Source organism: Engystomops pustulosus, chromosome 7, assembly GCF_040894005.1.
Source record: "Engystomops pustulosus chromosome 7, aEngPut4.maternal, whole genome shotgun sequence".
In the NCBI taxonomy this organism is placed as follows: Eukaryota; Metazoa; Chordata; class Amphibia; order Anura; family Leptodactylidae; genus Engystomops; species Engystomops pustulosus.
Window position 1 is genome coordinate 19,302,565 of NC_092417.1, and position 23,479 is coordinate 19,326,043.

The 23,479-nt window shown below is 42.4% G+C and overlaps 1 protein-coding gene across 1 annotated transcript; it reads right to left on the reverse strand.

The window, feature by feature from the left end:
* Positions 1 to 8,190: 8,190 nt before the first annotated feature.
* LOC140070060 (olfactory receptor 5AR1-like) lies at positions 8,191 to 9,135 on the reverse strand. The gene has a single exon (XM_072116388.1). The coding sequence runs from the start codon at positions 9,133 to 9,135 to the stop codon at positions 8,191 to 8,193; it is 945 nt and encodes a 314-aa protein (XP_071972489.1).
* Positions 9,136 to 23,479: the final 14,344 nt, after the last annotated feature.

Below are 23,479 nucleotides of genomic sequence, written 5' to 3' on the forward strand. Positions count from 1 at the left end.
CCATTTTATATCACATATAAAATGGAATAAAAAGTGATCAAAATGTCGCACAGACCTCAAAATGGTAGCAATGAAAACGTCGGCTCATTTTGCAAAAAATAACACCTCCCCCAGCTTTTTTCTTTTTTGTACACATTCTTTTAATTTTTAAAAATGTATTAAAACACAATAAAACCTTTATAAATTTGGTATCACCGCGATCAAACCGAACCAAGGAATAAAGTAGAGTTGTTATTTGATTGAAAGTCGTAAAATCTGAGCCCACAAGCACATGCGCTTTATTTTAAATTTTTCCACATTAGGAATTTTTTTCCAGCTTCCCAATACACGGCATGTTAACATAAATAACATTAAGGGAAAGTAAAATTTGTTACGCACAAAATATACCCTCACACAGCTCTGTACACGGAAAAATGAAAAAGTTATGGACTTGTGAAAGTGGAGAGCGAGAAATGAGCAAAAAAAACCTGTGTCCTTAAGGGGTTAACCAATCAAATCCTCCATTTGCATAGTATTTTGAAGCTCTTGTTCACTTTTTCACCACAATTATGTGTTTGTGTTCAGCATTTTCTACTGCAAAATGTATTAAATTACATGTGTATTTTAAGATAACTAGGTGATTCTTGGATGTTTTTTGTAGTCTGTCACTCAAAGGCCAGGATATTCAAGAGACTTTATTTTTCCTTTTGGTAATTTTATTTTCATTTTGATGTTTTGTGTTATGATTTTTTTTTTGTATTTCTTTGTATTTTGTATTGAAAACATTTTTGAAAGTAACTGTGGCTTCTGAGGAAAGGACTTATCTTCACTTTTACAGTAACAAGTTGTTAAAAATGATGTGAAATGACTAGGTTACTTTTTTTTTTTAAATAAAAATATTAGGTAAAGGAAAATACTATCAATGTGTATGAATATACTTTATGATTGAATAAATCTAAAGAAGAATTTTTACTCTGTAAAGGGCATCTGCTATGTTTGGAAAAAAAGTGTTATGAGCCGGAGAGTCTGGACCAAAGGTGTCACCTAAGCAGTTGACTGTCACAGACAAAGGATAGTCAAAAACAGAGCAACATTGGAGTAAAATACAAAATATAGGCCAGAAATGAGGGAGTACAGATTCAGACACAATCCAAGAAACAGGATGGGGTTGTCACCAGAGTACAGAATCAAAAGGCAAGATTACAGTCTGAAAACAAGCAAGGGTCAGAAATTGGGAAAACAAAAGGCTCAGTTGCTAGCACAAGGACTATCACAGGACTGTCATCCTTAATACGTTGGCATCTTCTGTGGGCCAATTTGTACCAAAAATTGAACATGAAAACTTAAGAACTGAGTAGACTGGCAATTTAAATTTAATGAACAGATTTGAACAAAAACCAGGAAAATACAACAACCAGCTGGACCACCAGAGTTAAAGGGTTATGTACTGTAAGATCACTGACACATTGAATAAATTTACCTGAAGATTGAAGGTTAGAACCTGAAAACTGGAGAGTTGGCACCAGGCAAATGGGGTGGTTTACTTGGAAAGACTCGCAGATGAGAAACAAAGACTGCATGGATCCCAGAGTTTAAAAAGGTCACATCATGTGATCCTACAGCCAAAGATAAGTTATCTTCTTAGACCTTTTCTGTTCAATTAGCACTTAGATACATTGATATGGACTCTCTACAGTGGCTGGCCCATGACTTATACATTTTTTTGTTTTAGATTTTTAGAAGGAACAAGGAATTGAGTGTATCAGATTTTCAAGCAACAATAATAAACCAGTCCCAAAAATGTTGACTTGCCCAAGTTTGGTAAAATATCCAGAAGGTGCTCCCAAAACGTAAAAGGTTCAAGTCATGTTTCGTGAATAAGTTACTTGGTCCAAATGGTCGTCGTTCTACATATTTTTTCCTGACTGGCTCATGAGCAACAGCAGCTCACAGCCAACATAACCCATTTTAGAAATTTTCCAAAATATGACAGTCGATACATATTTATATTTTTAGGTTCCATCCCTTGTGTCTTGTCTAACATACAATCTGTCACTGGAAGACTACAAGCAATGTAATTCAACGATTGGTCTGAGTGTTGGATTCTCCCAATAGAATTACTAGACCTTCAACAATTTGGAGATGTTCATGATTTTAATAAGCTCTTAACATTTAATGAATTTGGTGTGTTTTTTCCCATTTTTGTTAGTAGCCGTCTGCTATGATAAAGATGATACACTAATTATCATGGTGCACCTCTGTACCCATAGAAGGGTTCTATATAGATTGACCATCAAATGTGTCTACTTCCAGATAAATCACATCCAAGTAAAAATCACATTGGCTATTTTGCTATTTATTCCTACCTATCCTCCTTACTAGGAAACTGTCATATTAGAGAAAAGTAGTGTAGATTTGTACCATGTCAGCCACAGAGAGCAGAAGAAAATTTAAGAAATTGGGAGATACCTTTTCGAGGCTAACTGAGTATATTTGATGGTGAGCTTTCGAGAATAGTTCTCTTAGTCAGACATGATGTTATGCATGAAACAGAAAATTTACATTTTATACACACTAGGTAGTGATCATCAAAGGATATTTAAAAAAAAAACCTTTAAAACAACAGATTGATATATAAAGGGACATAATTTTTTTTACAACAGGATGGCAATAATCAGACTAATAAAAGACTCTATTGTAACACCTCACAGGTTTTTAGTCTTTATTGTGATCCAGTCGTAAATAACAAACAGTTAAAAATAAAAAGGATAAAGTTAAATGAAGCTTACTAATGAATAGTAGACTTAGTCACGCCGTGGGGTTTCACCAGATGTGATTCGGACAGCCTCTCCATGTGACAAGGAATTCCCCAAATGACTGGCAAGTGTGGTGTGTGCTGCCCAATAGTTTATGCCCAGGTGGTTTATAGCTTCCACCTCCTGGCTTGTGATGTCACCGAAAGGGGCTGTTACCTCCGATCCCATACCAGACTTGAGAAATAGAAAAACGAACGTTGAGGACATGTGATTCTAGTATCGTGAGCAATGGAAACCTTGGCTCCAAGTATATTGGTACAAATAGGCAAACAAATCCAGCTTCAAACGAAATCCATGTTGGATAACCAGACTTGAATGTTTATAAATAGGATCAGGTAGTTGGAAAGGGCTAAATCCTGACCCTATCCTGCTACTAGTTGCTACAAATTATGGATTATGTTTGTGTTATTATGACAGATATTATTTTTCTTTGGAAAATATAGATAAAAGAATCACTGGCACAATATCACATATACAGTGAGTAGATTTTCTCTATTTACAAACTTCACTGGTCAACTAAGTGGGAGTAACCCACATGCTCTCTAAGGTGTAAAATCAACTGAACATAATACAGTAAAAAAAAATTAGTTTGGTAGGAAAATAGTACAACATATAAATATATTAATAATGTACTGAAAATATGTACAACTGAAATGAAATGAAAATAGTTGAGGCACCATAAACAGTATATCCAGATGGAGACCAAGAGTAGGTAACACGAAAGACACTTAGTGAATTCCTGTAGGAAATGCTTCTGTGTAGCAGCAATAACCGGGGAACAGCCCCGGCCGATGGCTGGTTCCTGCAAACAGTTGCATCGTAGTTATGCCACTATTTCTACGGATCATCCGGAGGAACACATCTCTTTGACCCATTGAGAAAGAAAATGGTTTTCTTAGTCAGGAAGGAGTTGTGCAACTGGCTGTGACAATACAGATATTTGCAACTCCAGGTTTTGCCGGTACCAGTAGTCCTACCTAAGTTGTTTTCTATTTGGATATATTGAACCTTTTCTTGCCACTATACTTAATGTATAAATGAATGAATGTTTATGTAGAGGTATATATAAAACATCAAAGAAGTAAGTGCTGAACACTAGAGTAGAATCAAATCCAATGAACCTGTTCTTACTATAAATTACCTAAAAATTTTAAAAAGTAAGAGCTACATCACCACAACAGGAATGTTTGTGGGAACAAGCCTCTCACTGGGACTGTTCCTCATTGGTTTTTGCTATACCAGAAGCATTTCCTACAATGATTTTTCTTTATTTGAATTCTTCTACAAAATAAGGGACATAACCCCCTTCCATACTACAGTACCTTCTCCTTTTGTCAAAGAATGTAGTGATTTGCAGTAGGCATGGGGTATGGGGCAGGGGTTGTCCATGGAGCTTTGCAGGTAACAGTAGAGTTGTTGAATGTGGGTACCCCCCTCTTCCATCCTGGAGCAATAGACTGCAATTATTTTTTATGAAATCTTATAACTTTGGACAGGAACATTTTTTGATGGTACAGTTGCCTTCAATCAACTGGGTACCCTGCTACCTTTATCCCATATCAGTCTTTTTATAGGTTTTATACCTAGGATCAGATTTCTTACGTGATTTAGTTTGCTTCCTGGAAGAGTAGAGTCCCAAAATTGCAAGGTAGATAGGGTTAACTCCCTGACACTATCCAGTTAGTGGGTGCTCCTAATTATCGTTTATGTCCATGTTATTTGGAGCTATATGATTTTTCTCTGTATGAATTTACACTTTAATAATTGGGATTGGTGTTTAGGAGATACAGGCGAACTACAAATAATAAAATAGGGAAATGTTTTATTATATTGCCCACACTGATCCCTCAATGGCCCCTAAAACCATGGTCCATTGCCATTCTCAAAATACCACTAAGCAGATTAATTTTGATTGAATGTGCAATATTATATAAAAAAATTATTTTGGTGGCTACACAAGGGAATTAATTTAACAGCACCTCCTGCATTCAAATATCTTCTTAAAATACAAACAAATTAAAACACCAAACATTTTTTAAGATGGATTTTCTTTTAGAAAAGCAGCTTATAAAAATGGGGAGAACACCCACTGTTAAGAAAGTTTACTCCTTAACATGTGTCAGGGCTCGGGGTCAGTGAACCCACTGGACCATCGTGGGGGGGTGGTACTAGCTGACACCTGGGACCAGAGTCTAAGTGGCACCTGGTCTTCACCAGAGCCCACCGCAAAGCGGAATGGTCTTACGGCAGGGTGCCACCATGTCATTCCACCGGTGCCACTAGCCAGCGGTGGCAGCCAAGGTCAAGGTACAGAATCAGCGTTCAGGCTTGTGGTCAGGCACAGGCAGGCAGTCAGGGCAGGCGGCAGAGATGCAGAGGTCAGAGGTCAGGTCCGAGGTCACAACAGAAGATCAACGAGGAACAGGAATGGAAATAACAGCAAGGAACGCATAGGAAGCTTTCTATAAGGCTAATGAGCACAAAGATCCAATAGGGAATGATGGGAACAGCCGGCCTTTAACCCCTTACCGACATGTGACGTAATAGTACGCAATAGTAATAGTAAGCAAAGGCTTATCGGTAACACCCGCGATCGGTGCCGGCACTGATCGCGGGTGTTTTACCGCTGATCGCCGCCGGCAAAGGTGCCGGCGGCTTCAAAAAGACAGCGCCGTGCGGGCGCCGCCATCTTTCCATGGATCGTTGCTCCCCGTGACATCATCGGGGAGCGGCGATCCGTCGCCATGGTAGCTTCGGGTCTCACGAAGACCCGAAGCTACTTTGGGTTAACCCATTCATTACAATGTGCTGTCAGCACATTGTAATGTATGAGTAGTAAAATCCCCATATACTGCCATACTGTAGTATGGCAGTACATGATAGGATCGTACAGACACCCTAGGGTTAAAGTACCCTAGGGCAGTGATGGTGAACCTTTTGGAGACAGAGTGCTCAAACTACAAGCTAAATCCACTTATTTAACGTGAAGTGCCAACATGGGTTTTAAGAAGTAACTTATTGCTTCCTGTTCTTCCACAAAACCTTCTCACTTTTCCTGCAGTTCCAAACAGCCAATGAAGTGTCACTTTAAAGTAGCATTGAGAGCAGCATCTCTTAAGTTGCCTGGGAATGCAGAAAGGTTTGATGGATTTGGTCATATTTGGTGAACTCTGTCCTGGGCCAATGGTCTGAGTGCCCACAGAAATGGTTCCGAGTGCCACTTCTGGCACCAGTGCCATAGGTTTGCTACCACTGCCCTAGGGAGTCTGAAAAATAGTAAAAATAAAAATAAAAAAAAAGTTAAAATAAAAAAATTATAATAAAAAAACCTAAAAATTCAAATCATCCCCCTTTCCCTAGAATTGATATAAATATAAATAAACAGTAAAAATCATAAACATATTAGGTATTTCCGCGTCGGAAATGCCCGATCTATCAAAATATGATAACGTTTTTTCACTGTGTTTAACCCCGTAACGGAAAATCGCGCCCAAAGCCGAAAATGACACTTTTTTGCCATTTAAAATTTTTTTTTAAATTCTATAAAAAGTGATCAAAAGGTTGTACAGTCATAAAAATGATAACATTGGTAACATCATCAAAATCCGCAAAAACAACACCACCCACAGCTCTGTACACAAAAGTTATTAGCGCCAGAAGATGGCAAAATCCTCCAAAAAAATTTTGTACAGGAGGTTTTAATTTTTTTAAATGTATGAAAACATTATAAAACCTATACAAATTTGGTATCTCCGTAATAGTACCGACCCAAAAGAATAAAGTAGACATGTCATTTGGGGTGCACAGTGAAATCCGTAAAATCCAAGCCCACAAGAATACGGCACAAATGCGTTTTTTTTACCAATTTCACTGCATTTGGAATTTTTTTCCCACTTCCCGGTACATGGCATGGAATATTAAATACCACCATTTTGAAGAGTAATTTGTTACGCAGAAAATAAACCATCACACAGCTCTGTACATGGAAAAATAAAAAAGTTACAGATTTTTGAATGTGGGGAGTGAAAAATGAAAATGCAAAATCGAAAAAGGGCCGTGGCGGGAAGGGGTTAAGGAAAATCCGGAAGTGGCCACAGAGTGTGGGTGGGGGGAAGCAGGGCCACAGAGAGGGGTACAGGTGTGCCTGCGATCTGTGACATGAATCTGTGATATGTACTTCATGATCCCTTACCAAGAAAACTGGAAGACAAAAGGGGATACTCTGTACCCCAAGAATAATACAATTGAAAATATCAACATGTTTAACAAAAAACAGAGATCCCTTCCCAAATGAGATTCTCGTGATAAAAAATATTATTGGAGTAAAAGAAAAATAAACATTTAGGATATTGGCATTATCATATACAGCAAAGCTAATGTATGACCACTGTTAGCATTGTATAATTTATAATTACATAAAACAAACCCTCATGTAGGGATCATACATGTAAAAGGTGAAAAAATACATATTTTCCTCCAATTAAGTTGAAATTTAGTGTTCCATGAAAACTCAAAAATTTCCCATACACTGTTCCTTTCCCGATACATATGGGTCCACACTGTGGATTTGATGTTACCATCATGTAAAGCTGCTCATAGGGGACAAACAAAAAAGGGAAAAAGTAAGTGTGGACATGGGCAGTGACCACTAATGTTAGACCCATCCAGGTTCCATAGCTAATACGACGTTCCCTTACTGCAACAAAGTGGAATACAGAGACAACAACAGGACAAAATAAAACACAGAAGGAAAGTCATAAAAATATGGATGAAAACAAAGTGGACAACTCAGAACCGAAAACAAGTCAAATAGAAAGCAAAGACGTGAAAAGAAATCAGAAAAACCAAAATAAATCCATATAGAAAAGATTTATGAAGTGGTCAAATGATCTTCTTATGGGATGTTTTAGTGTCAGTCCAGGCATGAATGGGTGGCCCTGCTTCCTCAAACAGAAAACAAGCATCAACCAATCACAGCTAGCTTATGGGTCTCAAGCCCAGAACAAAACCAGCAGGAGAAAGAACATATGTGGTAAAATTCAATTAAAACATGCAGGAGAAAAATCGGGCAGCGTTCAGACTAGTGCAAGACAGAATGCATAGTTTTCATTACAATATGGGCAAAGGGTAGCACTGAAGCCTGAATTAGGTTCAGATGTTACAGATAGTTTCTTAGTTTTTACCTGGATGAGGACACAACTGGTGGCCTTATCTGTTGAGGTTGATGCTAATGGGAACCTGGAACCACTAAACATTGGGTTCTCCATTTAGCTGACATTTGACATATGGCATGACTATAAATACTGGTTTAAGAAGATGAACGTATGGCTTAAAACCTATTTATAGAATCATTCAACTTTCAATTTGTCATTTTAACATAAGTGTCACCACATAATTATACATATTTATTATTAAGTTTGAAGCTAATAGCCTTTTTGATGGTTCCTGTAAAGTCCTTATTTCTTACACTGTAAATAATGGGGTTCAACATCGGAGTCACCACTGTATAGAGGATGGACACTGCTCTGTCCCGATTTGGAGAGTACAAAGATCGTGGGCGAAAATACATGAACATAATGGTACCATAGTAGAGCGAGACAACTGTAAGGTGGGACCCACATGTAGAGAAAGCTTTTTGTCTTCCTTTGATTGAGTTAATATTAAGTATGGTGGAAATGATATGAACATAGGATAATAGTGTTAATATGAATGAGCAAAGGGCAATTATTCCACCCCCAATATATACAACTATTTCGTTAATCCAGGTATCTCTACACGAAAGCCGAAAGAGTGGTGGCATCTCACAAAAATAGTGGTTCAAATGGTTGGATTTGCAAAATGGTAATTGGAAGGTTAAGACAGCTTGAACCATACAAATAAAAAAGCTAAATGTCCATGATCCGGAAACCAAAGATAGGCAAAGCTTCTTATCTATGATAGTGTTATACTGCAGAGGTTTACATATAGCAATGTATCGATCATAGGCCATGACAGCCAATATTAGACATTCTGCAGCTCCTAGAGCCAAATGGAAATACATTTGCATCGCACATCCCACAAAGGAGATTTCCCTATTATTAGATATTGTACTTGCAAGAAGTTTTGGGACAATGGTGCTGGAGAAACAAATATCAATGAAAGCAAGGTTACTAAGAAAGAAGTACATAGGAGTCTGGAGACTGGTATGAAGTCTCACCATAATGATCAGTAGAAGGTTTCCAGACAATGTGGTCGTGTACATGAGAAGGAACAACAGAAAGAATATCAATTGCAATCCAGGAGTGTTAGCAAGACCCAGAAGGATGAAGGTTTTTGCCAACGTGTGGTTCACATTGTTCATAATTCACCTAAAATATAAAAATTCTAATGTACTTTGGTTTTCAATGTAGCATTTCCTTGAATTGGCCTTTTTTTGGTGTTCATAATAATTTACTGAAAATTGCTATATATCACCCGTCAATTTTAAAATATTTTTGGGTCGTCTAGTGATGTGATGCTTTTTATTGGGCCAAACTTATATTTCCTCTAATCAAAAAAAGGTTGACTTCTACAACTGGGTGAGACATTCCATCAGTGCTCGTAACATGTCGCAGTTTTTTGGTCAAATTTTTGTAAAACTTGAACTGTTGTTAAAGATGAGTTTGATTGCCAAGTGAGTAGACTCACCAAAGAACCAGAAGTCGTGAGATAAATACGCTTTAGTTATTCTTGGATCCTTCATCGGTCTGTTGGTCCACTTTGTCATTGTTCTCCATTGTTCTCATAAGCATCAGCAGCTCACAGCCGTCATGAAAATTTCCACCAATGTTCCTAAATATGAAGGTGGATGTATATTTATATGCTACACCCCATGTTTTCTGTCTAGTATATTACATGAAATACTACAAGCAAAAATCATTCAATGATTGGTCTGTGTTGGATTTTCCCAATACAATTACAAGATCCTTGGTCCTTTTGGGACATTTGTCATTAGAATAGGCTATAACCATGTAATGATTATTTTTGTGTGTTTATTTTTACAATTTTGTTAACTGTTATTATTTTAAAATTGTACACTAAATATCAGGCTGTCACTGTTATCTGCAAATAAAAAACAATTGGATAAGACCCGACTTATAGGGGCCTATATAGTATATTGACATATGTAAATCCAACAACGAGGAAGCAGCACTCCGTGATTCAATGGTGATATTTATTGCACCAGTGGAAAAAGATACAACGTTTCAGCTATCTCAATGTAGCCATTTTCAAGTATACCAAACAATGATACAAGGCGGGTTTATATCCCCCGCAGGATGTGACATCATCAGTGAAAAAAAACGACTAAACAAATACAATTTAACCCTATGCGGGTGTGTACATCCAATGTGTAACATATGTGAATATATTCATGTGCATAAATTGTATAATACACAATACATAGTATAGACTAAAGTGAATCAACAAGCTACCCGGCGTTCCACCAGTTGTTAGTATTATACCACACAGCGCATGTCCAAGGGCGTTGCTAAGTAACCCGACTTAAACAAAGGGCAAATCGCATATTAGTAAACTAACCTGCATAGTGCCCAGTACTCGCGACTGATACATCCCTACTCATAGGTATTGACAGACCTTGTGTCGATGTAGGAGGGGATCCTGAGGTGACCGGCTGGAATCATGTGACCACGTTGCGGTCAACTCGTCTCACAGCGCTGTCTACTACTCAAGAATCCACCATACTCTCGCGAGAAAACATCTGACGGGTCCGTATTCAACCTAGAGGTGGGTAAGCGCTTTCCTTTGGCTAATGTGCCGGTCAGTCATATGCAGTGTCCATATCTATTTAATACGAAGTGTTCAGATTTCACTGTACATAATTAATTGCAATAATTCCTGCTTATATGAAGTATCATGGACTGAACACAACCAAAACATTGTCGATACCAAAAAGTCAGGACTTTGTGGGTGGTCACATCTCAATTTTATATCTCAACAGATCCTTAGAGATGTGGGCAACACATAATCAATCTTGTAAAGAATAGTAGCTGGTGGTAAACACTCGGGTGCGGTTGTTTTGACAACTCCATGTGAATAGTGATCTAAGTGAAAAAAGAAAGAAAGGTCAAAAATATATTTATCAAAGTAAACACTTCCTTACATCATCCTATGTGTCATCAATAGGCCTAGTCGGCATTCGGGGTACACTTAAATCAAGGTGTTAGTATTAAAGTCCAAGTTCAACCCTATCGGTTGTAACGAATTCAATCTATAGATCCATTCTGTTTCACGTTTCAGTAACATCCTACGTCTGTCTCCTCCTCTCCTTGGTGGGGGTACATGATCAATGATGCAGAATCTCAGTTGGTGAATGGTATGGCCGTAGTCACTAAAATGTTTGGGTACTGGTAAGTCGAGCTTCTGAGTATTAATGGTCGATCTATGATTGTGTAGCCTCAATCTACATTCTGTCGTCGTTTCTCCCACATACACTTTTGGGCAGGGGCATACTAGAACATAGATAACATGGTCAGACCTACAAGTGAGGTGATGTTTGATGTTATATTTCCTACCATCCATTGGGTTAATGAAAAACTCCCCCTTTAACATGTAGCTGCAATTCTCGCAGCTCATACATGGAAAGCTTCCAGGCTTTAAAATGGATGCCAAATTGCTCTTATTCTCAATAGAGCCAAGGTCCCCCTTCACCAATTGATCTTTCAAATTTCTTGAACGCTTATATGAAAAGAGAGGAGGTGCTTGGAATTCTCCAATGTCTCTATAAAAATGAGATAAAATTGGCCAATGTCTTCGGACTATGTTCGCTACATTCTGGCTGTGTGGACCGAATGTCGTCACGAATGGTATTCTGTCTCGTGTGTTCCTGTCCTTAGTCTTTGGAGTCAGAAGAGATAATTTATCAAGTCTTTCTGCTCTGTCTCTATGACGTCTGACTGCTTGTGTGGGATATCCCCGAGTAATGAATTTCTCAGACATTTCAGTAAGTCTGTCATTTAATCGACTCGGATCATCCACTATTCTACGTACTCGTACCATCTGGCTATACGGAAGGGAGTCAAGTGTTTGTCTGGGATGTGCACTCTCAAATCTAAGTAGATTATTACGGTCAGTGCTTTTAATGAATAGGTCCGTTTTCAGTCTATTGCCTTCAATGTAGACATTCGTGTCCAAAAATTGAATATTCGACTGCGAGAAAGATTTGGTGAATTTAATGTCTGGGTCTATTTGGTTCAGATAGTCGAAAAAGGTCAGGAAGGTTTCAGTATCTCCTACCCAGATTAGGAAAATGTCGTCGATGAACCTAACCCACTTTAGTATATGTACATAAAGTGGGGAGGTATAGATCAACGTTTCCTCCATGTCTGCCATAAAGATATTGGCATACGTGGGGGCCATATTGGCCCCCATTGCAGTACCTCTTAACTGCAAAAAATACTCATTACCAAACAAAAAATGGTTACATGACAGTATGATCTCAAGCAAATCCACAATAAACCTCTGGCATCGTTTCGAGGAGTCAGTTAAGGCTAACGCCTTTTCTACTGCACGTATTCCGCATTCATGGCTGATACTAGTATACAAGCTGGACACATCAAATGATGCTAAAATGGCATCTGGGGGGATCTCAATGTCCTGTATTTTGGTCAGAAAATCGGAGGTATCCCGAATAAACGACCTTGATGATGTGGCCAGGTTGTGTAATGATTTCTCCACAAGTATGGCTGCAGGGGACAAGATTGAGTTCCTCCCCGATACGATGGGCCTACCAGGGGGGTCCTCGAGCCTCTTGTGGATTTTAAGTAGGCAATAAAGTACCGGAGTGACTGGTTTTTCGGGTACAAGGAATTTATGCGTGGCCTTGTCAATTATGTCATTGGCACATGCGTTGTCAACCAATATCCTCAATCTCTTGGTAATCCAAGGTAATGGATTTTCAGATAACCTTTTGTACACAGTCTCCTCAGCTAGTTGGCGTTGTATCTTAAGTACATAACTACCCCTATCCATGACGACAATTGCTCCGCCTTTGTCGGCCGGTTTAATCACCAGTTTGTCGTCATGGATGAGATCACGTAGGGCCATCCTAGCAGATCTGGATAAATTATTACGTATTTGCGGGTGAGGGGTTAACCCATCTCTCATCTGTAAAGCCTGAATATCACTTTTTACCAGCGAAGTAAATGTCTCAATAGCACTTGAGTTAACAAAGGGTAAAAAATCACTTTTGTTATACAGACCTAAATCCCGTAAACATAAATCAGGCTTAGATCCAGTTATATTAATCGTCTCGACTGGAGGTTGTTGCTGAGAAAACCACACTTTAAGTTTAACTGATCGGAGAAATCGTGCAATCTCGCCTTCAAATTTCAACCAATCAGTGTCCCCAGTCGGACAGAAAGACAAACCCTTATTTAACCATTTTAATTGTACATCTGATAATGTGTGAGATGATATATTTACCACTAAGTCTCTAGAGGTCTTGTTCACTTCTTTTGGCTGATGGATTTCAGGTGCTTTGCACTTCGTGTCACTGGACTGCTTTCTGTGGCGTTTCCCACCACGCCTGATGTTTCTCCTCCGCCTTTCAGGCGGGACTCTCCCAGCTCTAAAAAAGAATCCTGTGCATTATTTGCTTTATTCTTGTGTTGTGACGGTTGAATTTTAAATCCTTTCTTGTTGGATCTGTGGTTAGGTGGTCTTTGTTCCATTCTATCATCTGTCTGCCAATTATAAATCTTTCCAGCTTTATAGTCCTCCGAATCTCTATGCCACTTGTGTCTTTTCATTTCCTCCTGTTCATGTTTAAATTTTTGGAACACTTGTGCCGACTTCTCTTTATATGCGGTAAATTCCGCAGACTCCATAAGTTGTCCGAAGACATTGGCCAATTTTATCTCATTTTTATAGAGACATTGGAGAATTCCAAGCACCTCCTCTCTTTTCATATAAGCGTTCAAGAAATTTGAAAGATCAATTGGTGAAGGGGGACCTTGGCTCTATTGAGAATAAGAGCAATTTGGCATCCATTTTAAAGCCTGGAAGCTTTCCATGTATGAGCTGCGAGAATTGCAGCTACATGTTAAAGGGGGAGTTTTTCATTAACCCAATGGATGGTAGGAAATATAACATCAAACATCACCTCACTTGTAGGTCTGACCATGTTATCTATGTTCTAGTATGCCCCTGCCCAAAAGTGTATGTGGGAGAAACGACGACAGAATGTAGATTGAGGCTACACAATCATAGATCGACCATTAATACTCAGAAGCTCGACTTACCAGTACCCAAACATTTTAGTGACTACGGCCATACCATTCACCAACTGAGATTCTGCATCATTGATCATGTACCCCCACCAAGGAGAGGAGGAGACAGACGTAGGATGTTACTGAAACGTGAAACAGAATGGATCTATAGATTGAATTCGTTACAACCGATAGGGTTGAACTTGGACTTTAATACTAACACCTTGATTTAAGTGTACCCCGAATGCCGACTAGGCCTATTGATGACACATAGGATGATGTAAGGAAGTGTTTACTTTGATAAATATATTTTTGACCTTTCTTTCTTTTTTCACTTAGATCACTATTCACATGGAGTTGTCAAAACAACCGCACCCGAGTGTTTACCACCAGCTACTATTCTTTACAAGATTGATTATGTGTTGCCCACATCTCTAAGGATCTGTTGAGATATAAAATTGAGATGTGACCACCCACAAAGTCCTGACTTTTTGGTATCGACAATGTTTTGGTTGTGTTCAGTCCATGATACTTCATATAAGCAGGAATTATTGCAATTAATTATGTACAGTGAAATCTGAACACTTCGTATTAAATAGATATGGACACTGCATATGACTGACCGGCACATTAGCCAAAGGAAAGCGCTTACCCACCTCTAGGTTGAATACGGACCCGTCAGATGTTTTCTCGCGAGAGTATGGTGGATTCTTGAGTAGTAGACAGCGCTGTGAGACGAGTTGACCGCGGCGGTACGTGATCCCGCAACGTGGTCACATGATTCCAGCCGGTCACCTCAGGATCCCCTCCTACATCGACACAAGGTCTGTCAATACCTATGAGTAGGGATGTATCAGTCGCGAGTACTGGGCACTATGCAGGTTAGTTTACTAATATGCGATTTGCCCTTTGTTTAAGTCGGGTTACTTAGCAACGCCCTTGGACATGCGCTGTGTGGTATAATACTAACAACTGGTGGTACGCCGGGTAGCTTGTTGATTCACTTTAGTCTATACTATGTATTGTGTATTATACAATTTATGCACATGAATATATTCACATATGTTACACATTGGATGTACACACCCGCATAGGGTTAAATTGTATTTTTTCATATCATTTTTCACTGATGATGTCACATCCTGCGGGGGATATAAACCCGCCTTGTATCATTGTTTGGTATACTTGAAAATGGCTACATTGAGATAGCTGAAACGTTGTATCTTTTTCCACTGGTGCAATAAATATCACCATTGAATCACGGAGTGCTGCTTCCTCGTTGTTGGATTTACTTGTGTAAGGGTCTCTTGAGCCAAAATCCCCGAAGCGTGCACCCACACGGATCTTAATCCGGGATATCACAGTGCTACTCCACCAACTTCCCCTTTTTGTGCCTTGTATATTGACATATGATTGTTTTATAATGTATTTCTATTGAATGACCAATATTTGAGCACAGGGGTGTATCTGGGAGAGGCGGGGCCGCATAGCAGACTTCTGCATGGGACCACTTTCCCTTTAAAAAATATACACTCACACATGTTTATACAATCACACACATTAATACAGTCATATATACACACATGTATACTTTTATACATACAAAGTTCTACACTCATACACACATTCATACACTTTTACCCACCTACATACATGTGTACACTCATAGGCACACATTTATGCACTCATGTATACATTTATAGAGTCATACATGCGGTATATATATACACCATATACATACATAATGCATATTCCTACATATAACATATACACACATACATGCAATATATGGACATTATATATATTCACATACATACAGCATGTACACACATATACTCAATGTCAGACTGTCTTCTTATTCAAGGGGGGTGTCAGAGGCCACAAATCTGACTTCATGAAGCTTAATAGGTCTACTTCGAGGAAGTAGACAGCAGCAAGTCGAGGTAATAGATGCCTAGTCCTACCGTTCTGCTCTTCCCCCCTTCCCGACATTTCTCCTCTAAACCTCCAGCTCAACTACATTCTGTGAAAGCTGTGCACGTTATATACATATTCTGCTGTACAATGTGCAGTATAATATTTATATAACAGTGCACCTCCTCCATTCTTCAGTGTGACAGTTAGGGCGCTGGGTTCCCTGACACTCTCAGCCCGATAGCATCTGCTATGACTAGAGATGAGCGAGTATACTGCTCGGTCGAGTATTAGCATACTCGGACCGGCTCGTTTCTCAGACGAGTATCTCGCCGGCTCGACATCGAGCATTAAATTAATAAAATAAAGTGAAGAAAAGTATTTTTATTGCAAAATAAAATATTCCAGATGTTTACAGATTAGAGATGAGCGAACACTAAAATGCTCGGGTACTCGTTATTCGAGACGAACTTTTCCCGATGCTCGAGTGCTCGTCTCGAATAACGAACCCCATTGAAGTCAATGGGAGACTCGAGCATTTTTCAAGGGGACCAAGGCTCTGCACAGGGAAGCTTGGCCAAACACCTGGGAACCTCAGAAAAGGATGGAAACACCACGGAAATGGACAGGAAACAGCAGGGGCAGCATGCATGGATGCCTCTGAGGCTGCATAATCGCACCATTATGCCAAAATTATGGGCAACAGCATGGCCATGACAGAGTGACAGAATGAAGCTAGATAGCATCTAAAACATCCAATAATTGACCCTGACACTATAGGGGACGGCATGCAGAGGCAGCGGCAGCAGGCTAGAGAGTGTCATGGCGACATACCCTAAATGGACTCAGGCTTCAAACCAATGGGTGGCAGAGAGGAACCAAAGGAGGTGAGCAAGAAGCGCTCAAATAATATCGGTACATGATAAAAGTTTGCCAGTATATTTTGTGGATTACACAGCAGGGTGGCGACAAAGTTAACATGGAAGCCATGAAAACAACCCAAAATTCTGCCTGACACAGCTCGTTTGATAAGGGGACCATGTATGGAGGCAGTGAACTAGTAGTAGATTAAAGGTGCTGCAGTTAAAACTATGTTAGTTGGATCTTGGCATGGAGCTGGCGCTCCGCTGCCAGGCGAGCTTTCGCCAATCCAAGCCCCTGTCTATAGGCTACTCCCCAAACAGCACTTCTAAGAACCTTTTGTATAAGATCAAGTGTAGTAGCGTTCTTATAAGTTTAGGATATGGCGGGTGAGGGGAATGTAAACAGATGCGCAAGAAGCGCTGAAATAATATCCCTAAATGGTAAAAGTTTGCAAGTATATTTTGGGGATTACACAGCAGGGTGGCGACAAAGTTAACAACTTTGATGTGGAATGCCCTGTAATAGCTCTTGGGCGGTGTGCCTTTTATCGCCTAGGCTCAGCAGTTTCAGCACCGCCTGCTGTCGCTTAGCGACGGCACTGCTGCTGTGCCTAGAGCTACCGACTGATGGCGCCATGCCCACGGATGGTAATTCGGAGGAGGAGGAGGTGGAGGAGGGGTGGGAGGAGGTATAGTAGGCCTTTGAGACCTGGACCGAGGTAGGCCCCGCAATTCTCTGCGTCGGCAGTATATGACCAGCCCCAGGGTCAGACTCGGTCCCAGCCTGCACCAAGTTAAGTGTAGTAGCGTTCTTATAAGTTTGGGATATGGCGGGTGAGGGGAATGTAAACAGATGCGCAAGAAGCGCATGATGCGCATGGAGCTGGCGTTCCGCTGCCAGGCGAGCTTTCGCCAATCCAAGCCCCTGTCTCTAGGCTACTCCCCAAACAGCACTTCTAAGAACCTTTTGTATAAGATCAAGTGTAGTAGCGTTCTTATAAGTTTAGGATATGCCGGGTGAGGGGAATGTAAACAGATGCGCTAGAAGCGCTGAAATAATATCCCTAAATGGTAAAAGTTTGCCAGTATATTTTGTGGATAACACAGCAGGGTGGCGACAAAGTTAACAACTTTGATGTGGAATCCATGAAAACAACCCAAATTTCTGCCTGACACACCTCGTTTGATAAAGGGACGATGTATGGAGGCAGCTATATGGACGACTTTTGGAGGTAGCAATGGAGACAACGTGTGGAGGCTGCTATGGAGACAATTTAATTTGGATAGTGCCTGTATGTGGCAGTCCCAAACATTTTTCAAACCAGAGGAGCAGGTAGGTGGCCCTCCAGTAAAATGGGATAGATTGAGTGCCTGTATGTGGCAGTCCCAAAAATGTTTCAAACCAGAGGAGCAGGTAGGTGGCCCTCCAGTAAAATGGAATAGATTGAGTGCCTGTATGTGGCAGTCCCAAAAATTGTTCAAACCAGAGGAGCAGGTAGGTGGCCCTGCAGTAAAATGGAATAGATTGAGTGCCTGTATGTGGCAGTCCCAAAAATTGTTCAAACCAGAGGAGCAGGTAGGTGGCCCTGCAGTAAAATGGAATAGATTGAGTGCCTGTATGTGGCAGTCCCAAAAATGTTTCAAACCAGAGGAGCAGGTAGGTGGCCCTCCAGTAAAATGGAATAGATTGAGTGCCTGTATGTGGCAGTCCCAAAAATTGTTCAAACCAGAGGAGCAGGTAGGTGGCCCTGCAGTAAAATGGAATAGATTGAGTGCCTGTATGTGGCAGTCCCAAAAATTTTTTAAAACAGAGGACCGGGTAGGTGGCCCTCCAGAAAAATGGAATAGATTGAGTGCCTGTATGTGGCACTCACAAAAATTGTTTCAAACAGAGGACCGGGTAGGTGGCCCTCCAGAAAAATTAAATGCATGAAGTACTATAGCAAGAGCCAGTGGGCCCTGTCAAAAAATAGCCATTTTCCTCTGCTTTACTGTACAAAGAGGAGGAGAAGGAGGAAAATGAGGAGGAGGAGGAGGAGTGGATCAATTATTCAGGTTGAGCTTCCTTCACCTGGTGGAGATTGGAAATTCTGAGAAATCCAGCCTTTATTCATTTTAATAAGCGTCAGCCTGTCAGCGCTGTCAGTCGACAGGCGTGTACGCTTATCGGTGATGATGCCACCAGCTGCACTGAAAACCCGCTCGGACAAGACGCTAGCGGCAGGGCAGGCAAGAACCTCCAAGGCGTACAGCGCCAGTTCGTGCCACATGTCCAGCTTTGAAACCCAGTAGTTGTAGGGAGCTGTGTGATCATTTAGGACGATGGTATGGTCAGCTACGTACTCCCTCACCATCTTTCTGTAAAGATCAGCCCTACTCTGCCGAGACTGGGGACAGGTGACAGTGTCTTGCTGGGGTGACATAAAGCTGGCAAAAGCCTTGTAAAGCGTACCCTTGCCAGTGCTGGACAAGCTGCCTGCTCGCCTACTCTCCCTCGCTACTTGTCCCGCAGAACTACGCACTCTGCCGCTAGCGCTGTCAGAAGGGAAATACTGTTTCAGCTTGTGCACCAGGGCCTGCTGGTATTCATGCATTCTCACACTCCTTTCCTCTCCAGGGATGAGAGTGGGAAGATTTTGCTTGTACCGTGGGTCCAGGAGAGTGAACACCCAGTAATCGGTGCTGGAATAAATTCTTTGAACGCGAGGGTCACGGGATAGGCAGCCTAGCATGAAATCTGCCATATGCGCCAGAGTACCAACGCGTAAGAATTCACTCCCCTCACTGGCCTGACTGTCCATTTCCTCCTCCTCCAACTCCTCCAACTCCTCTTCTTCTGCCCATACACGCTGAACAGTGAAGGACTCAACAATGGTCCCCTCTTGTGTCTCGCCAACATTCTCCTCCTCTTCCTCCTCATCCTCCTCCACCTCCACCTCCTCCGATATGCGCTGAGAAACAGACCTCAGGGTGCTTTGGCTATCAACAAGGGAATATTCTTCCCCCGTCTCTTGTGACGAGCGCAAAGCTTCCGACTTCATGCTGACCAGAGAGTTTTTCAACAGGCCAAGCAGCGGGATGGTGAGGCTGATGATGGCGGCATCGCCACTGACCATCTGTGTTGACTCCTCAAAGTTACTCAGCACCTGACAGATATCAGACATCCACGTCCACTCCTCATTGTAGACTTGAGGAAGCTGACTGACCTGACTACCAGTTCTGGTGGAAGTTGACATCTGGCAGTCTACAATCGCTCTGCGCTGCTGGTAAACTCTGGATAACATGGTCAGTGTTGAATTCCACCTCGTGGGCACGTCGCACAACAGTCGGTGAGCGGGCAGTTGGAGGCGGCGCTGCGCTGCCCTGAGAGTGGCAGCATCTGGGCTGGACTTCCTGAAATGCGCACAGATGCGGCGCACCTTCGTGAGCAAATCAGACAGATTGGGGTATGTCTTGAGGAAACGCTGCACTATCAGATTTAACACATGGGCCAGGCATGGCACATGTGTCAGTCTGCCGAGTTGCAGAGCCGCCACCAGGTTACGGCCGTTGTCACACACAACCATTCCCGGCTTGAGGTTCAGCGGTGCCAGCCACAGATCAGTCTGCGCCGTGATGCCCTGTAATAGCTCTTGGGCGGTGTGCCTTTTGTCGCCTAGGCTCAGCAGTTTGAGCACCGCCTGCTGTCGCTTAGCGACGGCACTGCTGCTGTGCCTAGAGCTACCGACTGATGGCGCCGTGCCCACGGATGGTAGTTCGGAGGAGGAGGTGGAGGAGGGGTGGGAGGAGGAGGAGGCATAGTAGGCCTGAAACACCTGGACCGAGGTAGGCCCCGCAATCCTCGGCGTCGGCAGTATATGAGCAGCCCCAGGGTCAGACTCGGTCCCAGCCTCCACCAAGTTAACCCAATGTGCCGTCAGCGATATATAGTGGCCCTGCCCGGCAGCACTCGTCCACGTGTCCGTGGTCAGGTGGACCTTGTCAGAAACGGCGTTGGTCAGGGCACGGATGATGTTGTCTGACACGTGCTGGTGCAGGGCTGGGACGGCACATCGGGAAAAGTAGTGGCGGCTGGGGACCGAATACCGAGGGGCGGCCGCCGCCATGAGGTTGCGAAAGGCCTCGGTCTCTACTAGCCTATAGGGCAGCATCTCCAGGCTAAGCAATCTGGAGATGTGCACATTAAGGGCTTGGGCGTGCGGGTGGGTTGCACTATATTTGCGTTTCCGCTCCAGCGTCTGGGGTATGGAGAGCTGAACGCTGGTGGATGCTGTGGAGGATCGTGGAGGCGACGATGGGGTTTTTGTGGCAGGGTCCTGGGCAGGGGGCTGACTAGCAGCTGACACAGGGGAAGGAGCAGTGGTGTGCACGGCCGGAGGTGAACGGGCTTGTTGCCACTGAGTGGGGTGCTTAGCATTCATATGCCTGCGCATACTGGTGGTAGTTAAGCTTGTAGTGGTGGAACCCCTGCTGAGCCTGGTTTGGCAAATGTTGCACACCACAGTCCGTCGGTCATCCGGTGTTTCCTTAAAGAACCTCCACACTTCTGAAGATCTAGCCCTCGCCGCAAGAGCCCTCACCACGGGAGCTTCACTAGTTGACAGTGGCGCTGATGCACCAGCTCTGGCCCTGCCTCTCCGTCTGGCCCCACCACTGCCTCTTCCAACCTGTTCAGGTCGAGGACTCTCCTCCGTCTCAGAAGCACTGTGTTCACCCGGCCTCTCAACCCAGCTTGGGTCTGTCACCTCATCATCCTCCGATCCCTCAGTCTGCTCCCCCCTCGGACTTCCTGCCCTGACAACAACTTCCCCACTGTCTGACAACCGTGTCTCCTCATCGTCGGACACCTCTTTACACACTTCCACTACGTCAAGAAGGTCATCATCACCCACAGACTGTGACTGGTGGAAAACCTGGGCATCGGAAAATTGCTCAGCAGCAACCGGACAAGTGGTTTGTGACTGTGGGAAGGGTCCAGAAAACAGTTCCTCAGAGTATGCCGGTTCAAATGCCAAATTTTCCTGGGAGGGGGCAGACTGGGGGGGAGGAGGCTGAGGTGCAGGAGCTGGAGGAGTGGGGATTTCGGTGACATGGGTGGACTGCGTGGAAGACTGACTGGTGGTGGACAAATTGCTCGAAGCATTGTCAGCAATCCACGACATCACCTGTTCGCACTGTTCTGGCCTCAACAGTGCTCTACCACGAGTCCCAGTAACTTCAGACATGAACCTAGGGAGTGTAGCTCTGCGGCGTTCCCCTGCTCCCTCATCAGCAGGTGGTGTCTCACCCCGCCCAGGACCACGGCCTCTGACCCCTGCAGTAGTTGGACGCCCACGTCCCCGCCCTCGTCCTCTACCCCTAGCCCTCGGGTTAAACATTTTTAAAATGAGAGTTATAACTTTTTTTTTTTTTTTACTTCTTTTTGTTTTTTTTGGTGTTTTTTTGTGTTTTTTTTTTTTTTTTGTGTTTTTTGTTTTTTTTTGAGTTTTTAAAACCAAACAATCCTATCCTATTGCTATGGCTATTTTCTAGCCAAGTATCAAAGGAAGCACACTACTATGCCAGATGAGATGACACTGAGTTATTGCCTAATAGAAATCCAACCCCTACTGAATTTTGCCACTTCGGCCTTTGCTATGGATATGTGCGCCACTAAGCGCAGAACACAGCGGTCGCAAGTCTCACTACAAATTGCTCAGAATTGGCAAGTACATGCACTGCAGAAACTACAGCCACCAGCAGATCAACCAGAAATCAAATATATAGAACGCTACTGTAGGCTTCAAGAAGCTGTTTGTATTCTCCTATGGCTATTTTCTAGCCAAGTATCAAAGGAAGCACACTACTATGCCAGATGAGATGACACTGAGTTATTGCCTAATAGAAATCCAACCCCTACTGAATTTTGCCACTTCGGCCTTTGCTATGGATATGTGCGCCACTAAGCGCAGAACACAGCGGTCGCAAGTCTCACTACAAATTGCTCAGAATTGGCAAGTACATGCACTGCAGAAACTACAGCCACCAGCAGATCAACCAGAAATCAAATATATAGAACGCTACTGTAGGCTTCAAGAAGCTGTTTGTATTCTCCTATGGCTATTTTCTAGCCAAGTATCAAAGGAAGCACACTACTATGCCAGATGAGATGACACTGAGTTATTGCCTAATAGAAATCCAACCCCTACTGAATTTTGCCACTTCGGCCTTTGCTATGGATATGTGCGCCACTAAGCGCAGAACACAGCGGTCGCAAGTCTCACTACAAATTGCTCAGAATTGGCAAGTACATGCACTGCAGAAACTACAGCCACCAGCAGATCAACCAGAAATCAAATATATAGAACGCTACTGTAGGCTTCAAGAAGCTGTTTGTATTCTCCTATGGCTATTTTCTAGCCAAGTATCAAAGGAAGCACACTACTATGCCAGATGAGATGACACTGAGTTATTGCCTAATAGAAATCCAACCCCTACTGAATTTTGCCACTTCGGCCTTTGCTATGGATATGTGCGCCACTAAGCGCAGAACACAGCGGTCGCAAGTCTCACTACAAATTGCTCAGAATTGGCAAGTACATGCACTGCAGAAACTACAGCCACCAGCAGATCAACCAGAAATCAAATATATAGAACGCTACTGTAGGCTTCAAGAAGCTGT

What these genes read in the sequence shown, in the direction of transcription:
- LOC140070060 (XM_072116388.1), bottom strand. Translation starts at nt 9,135, where the DNA reads ATGAACAATGTGAACCACACGTTGGCAAAAACCTTCATCCTTCTGGGT.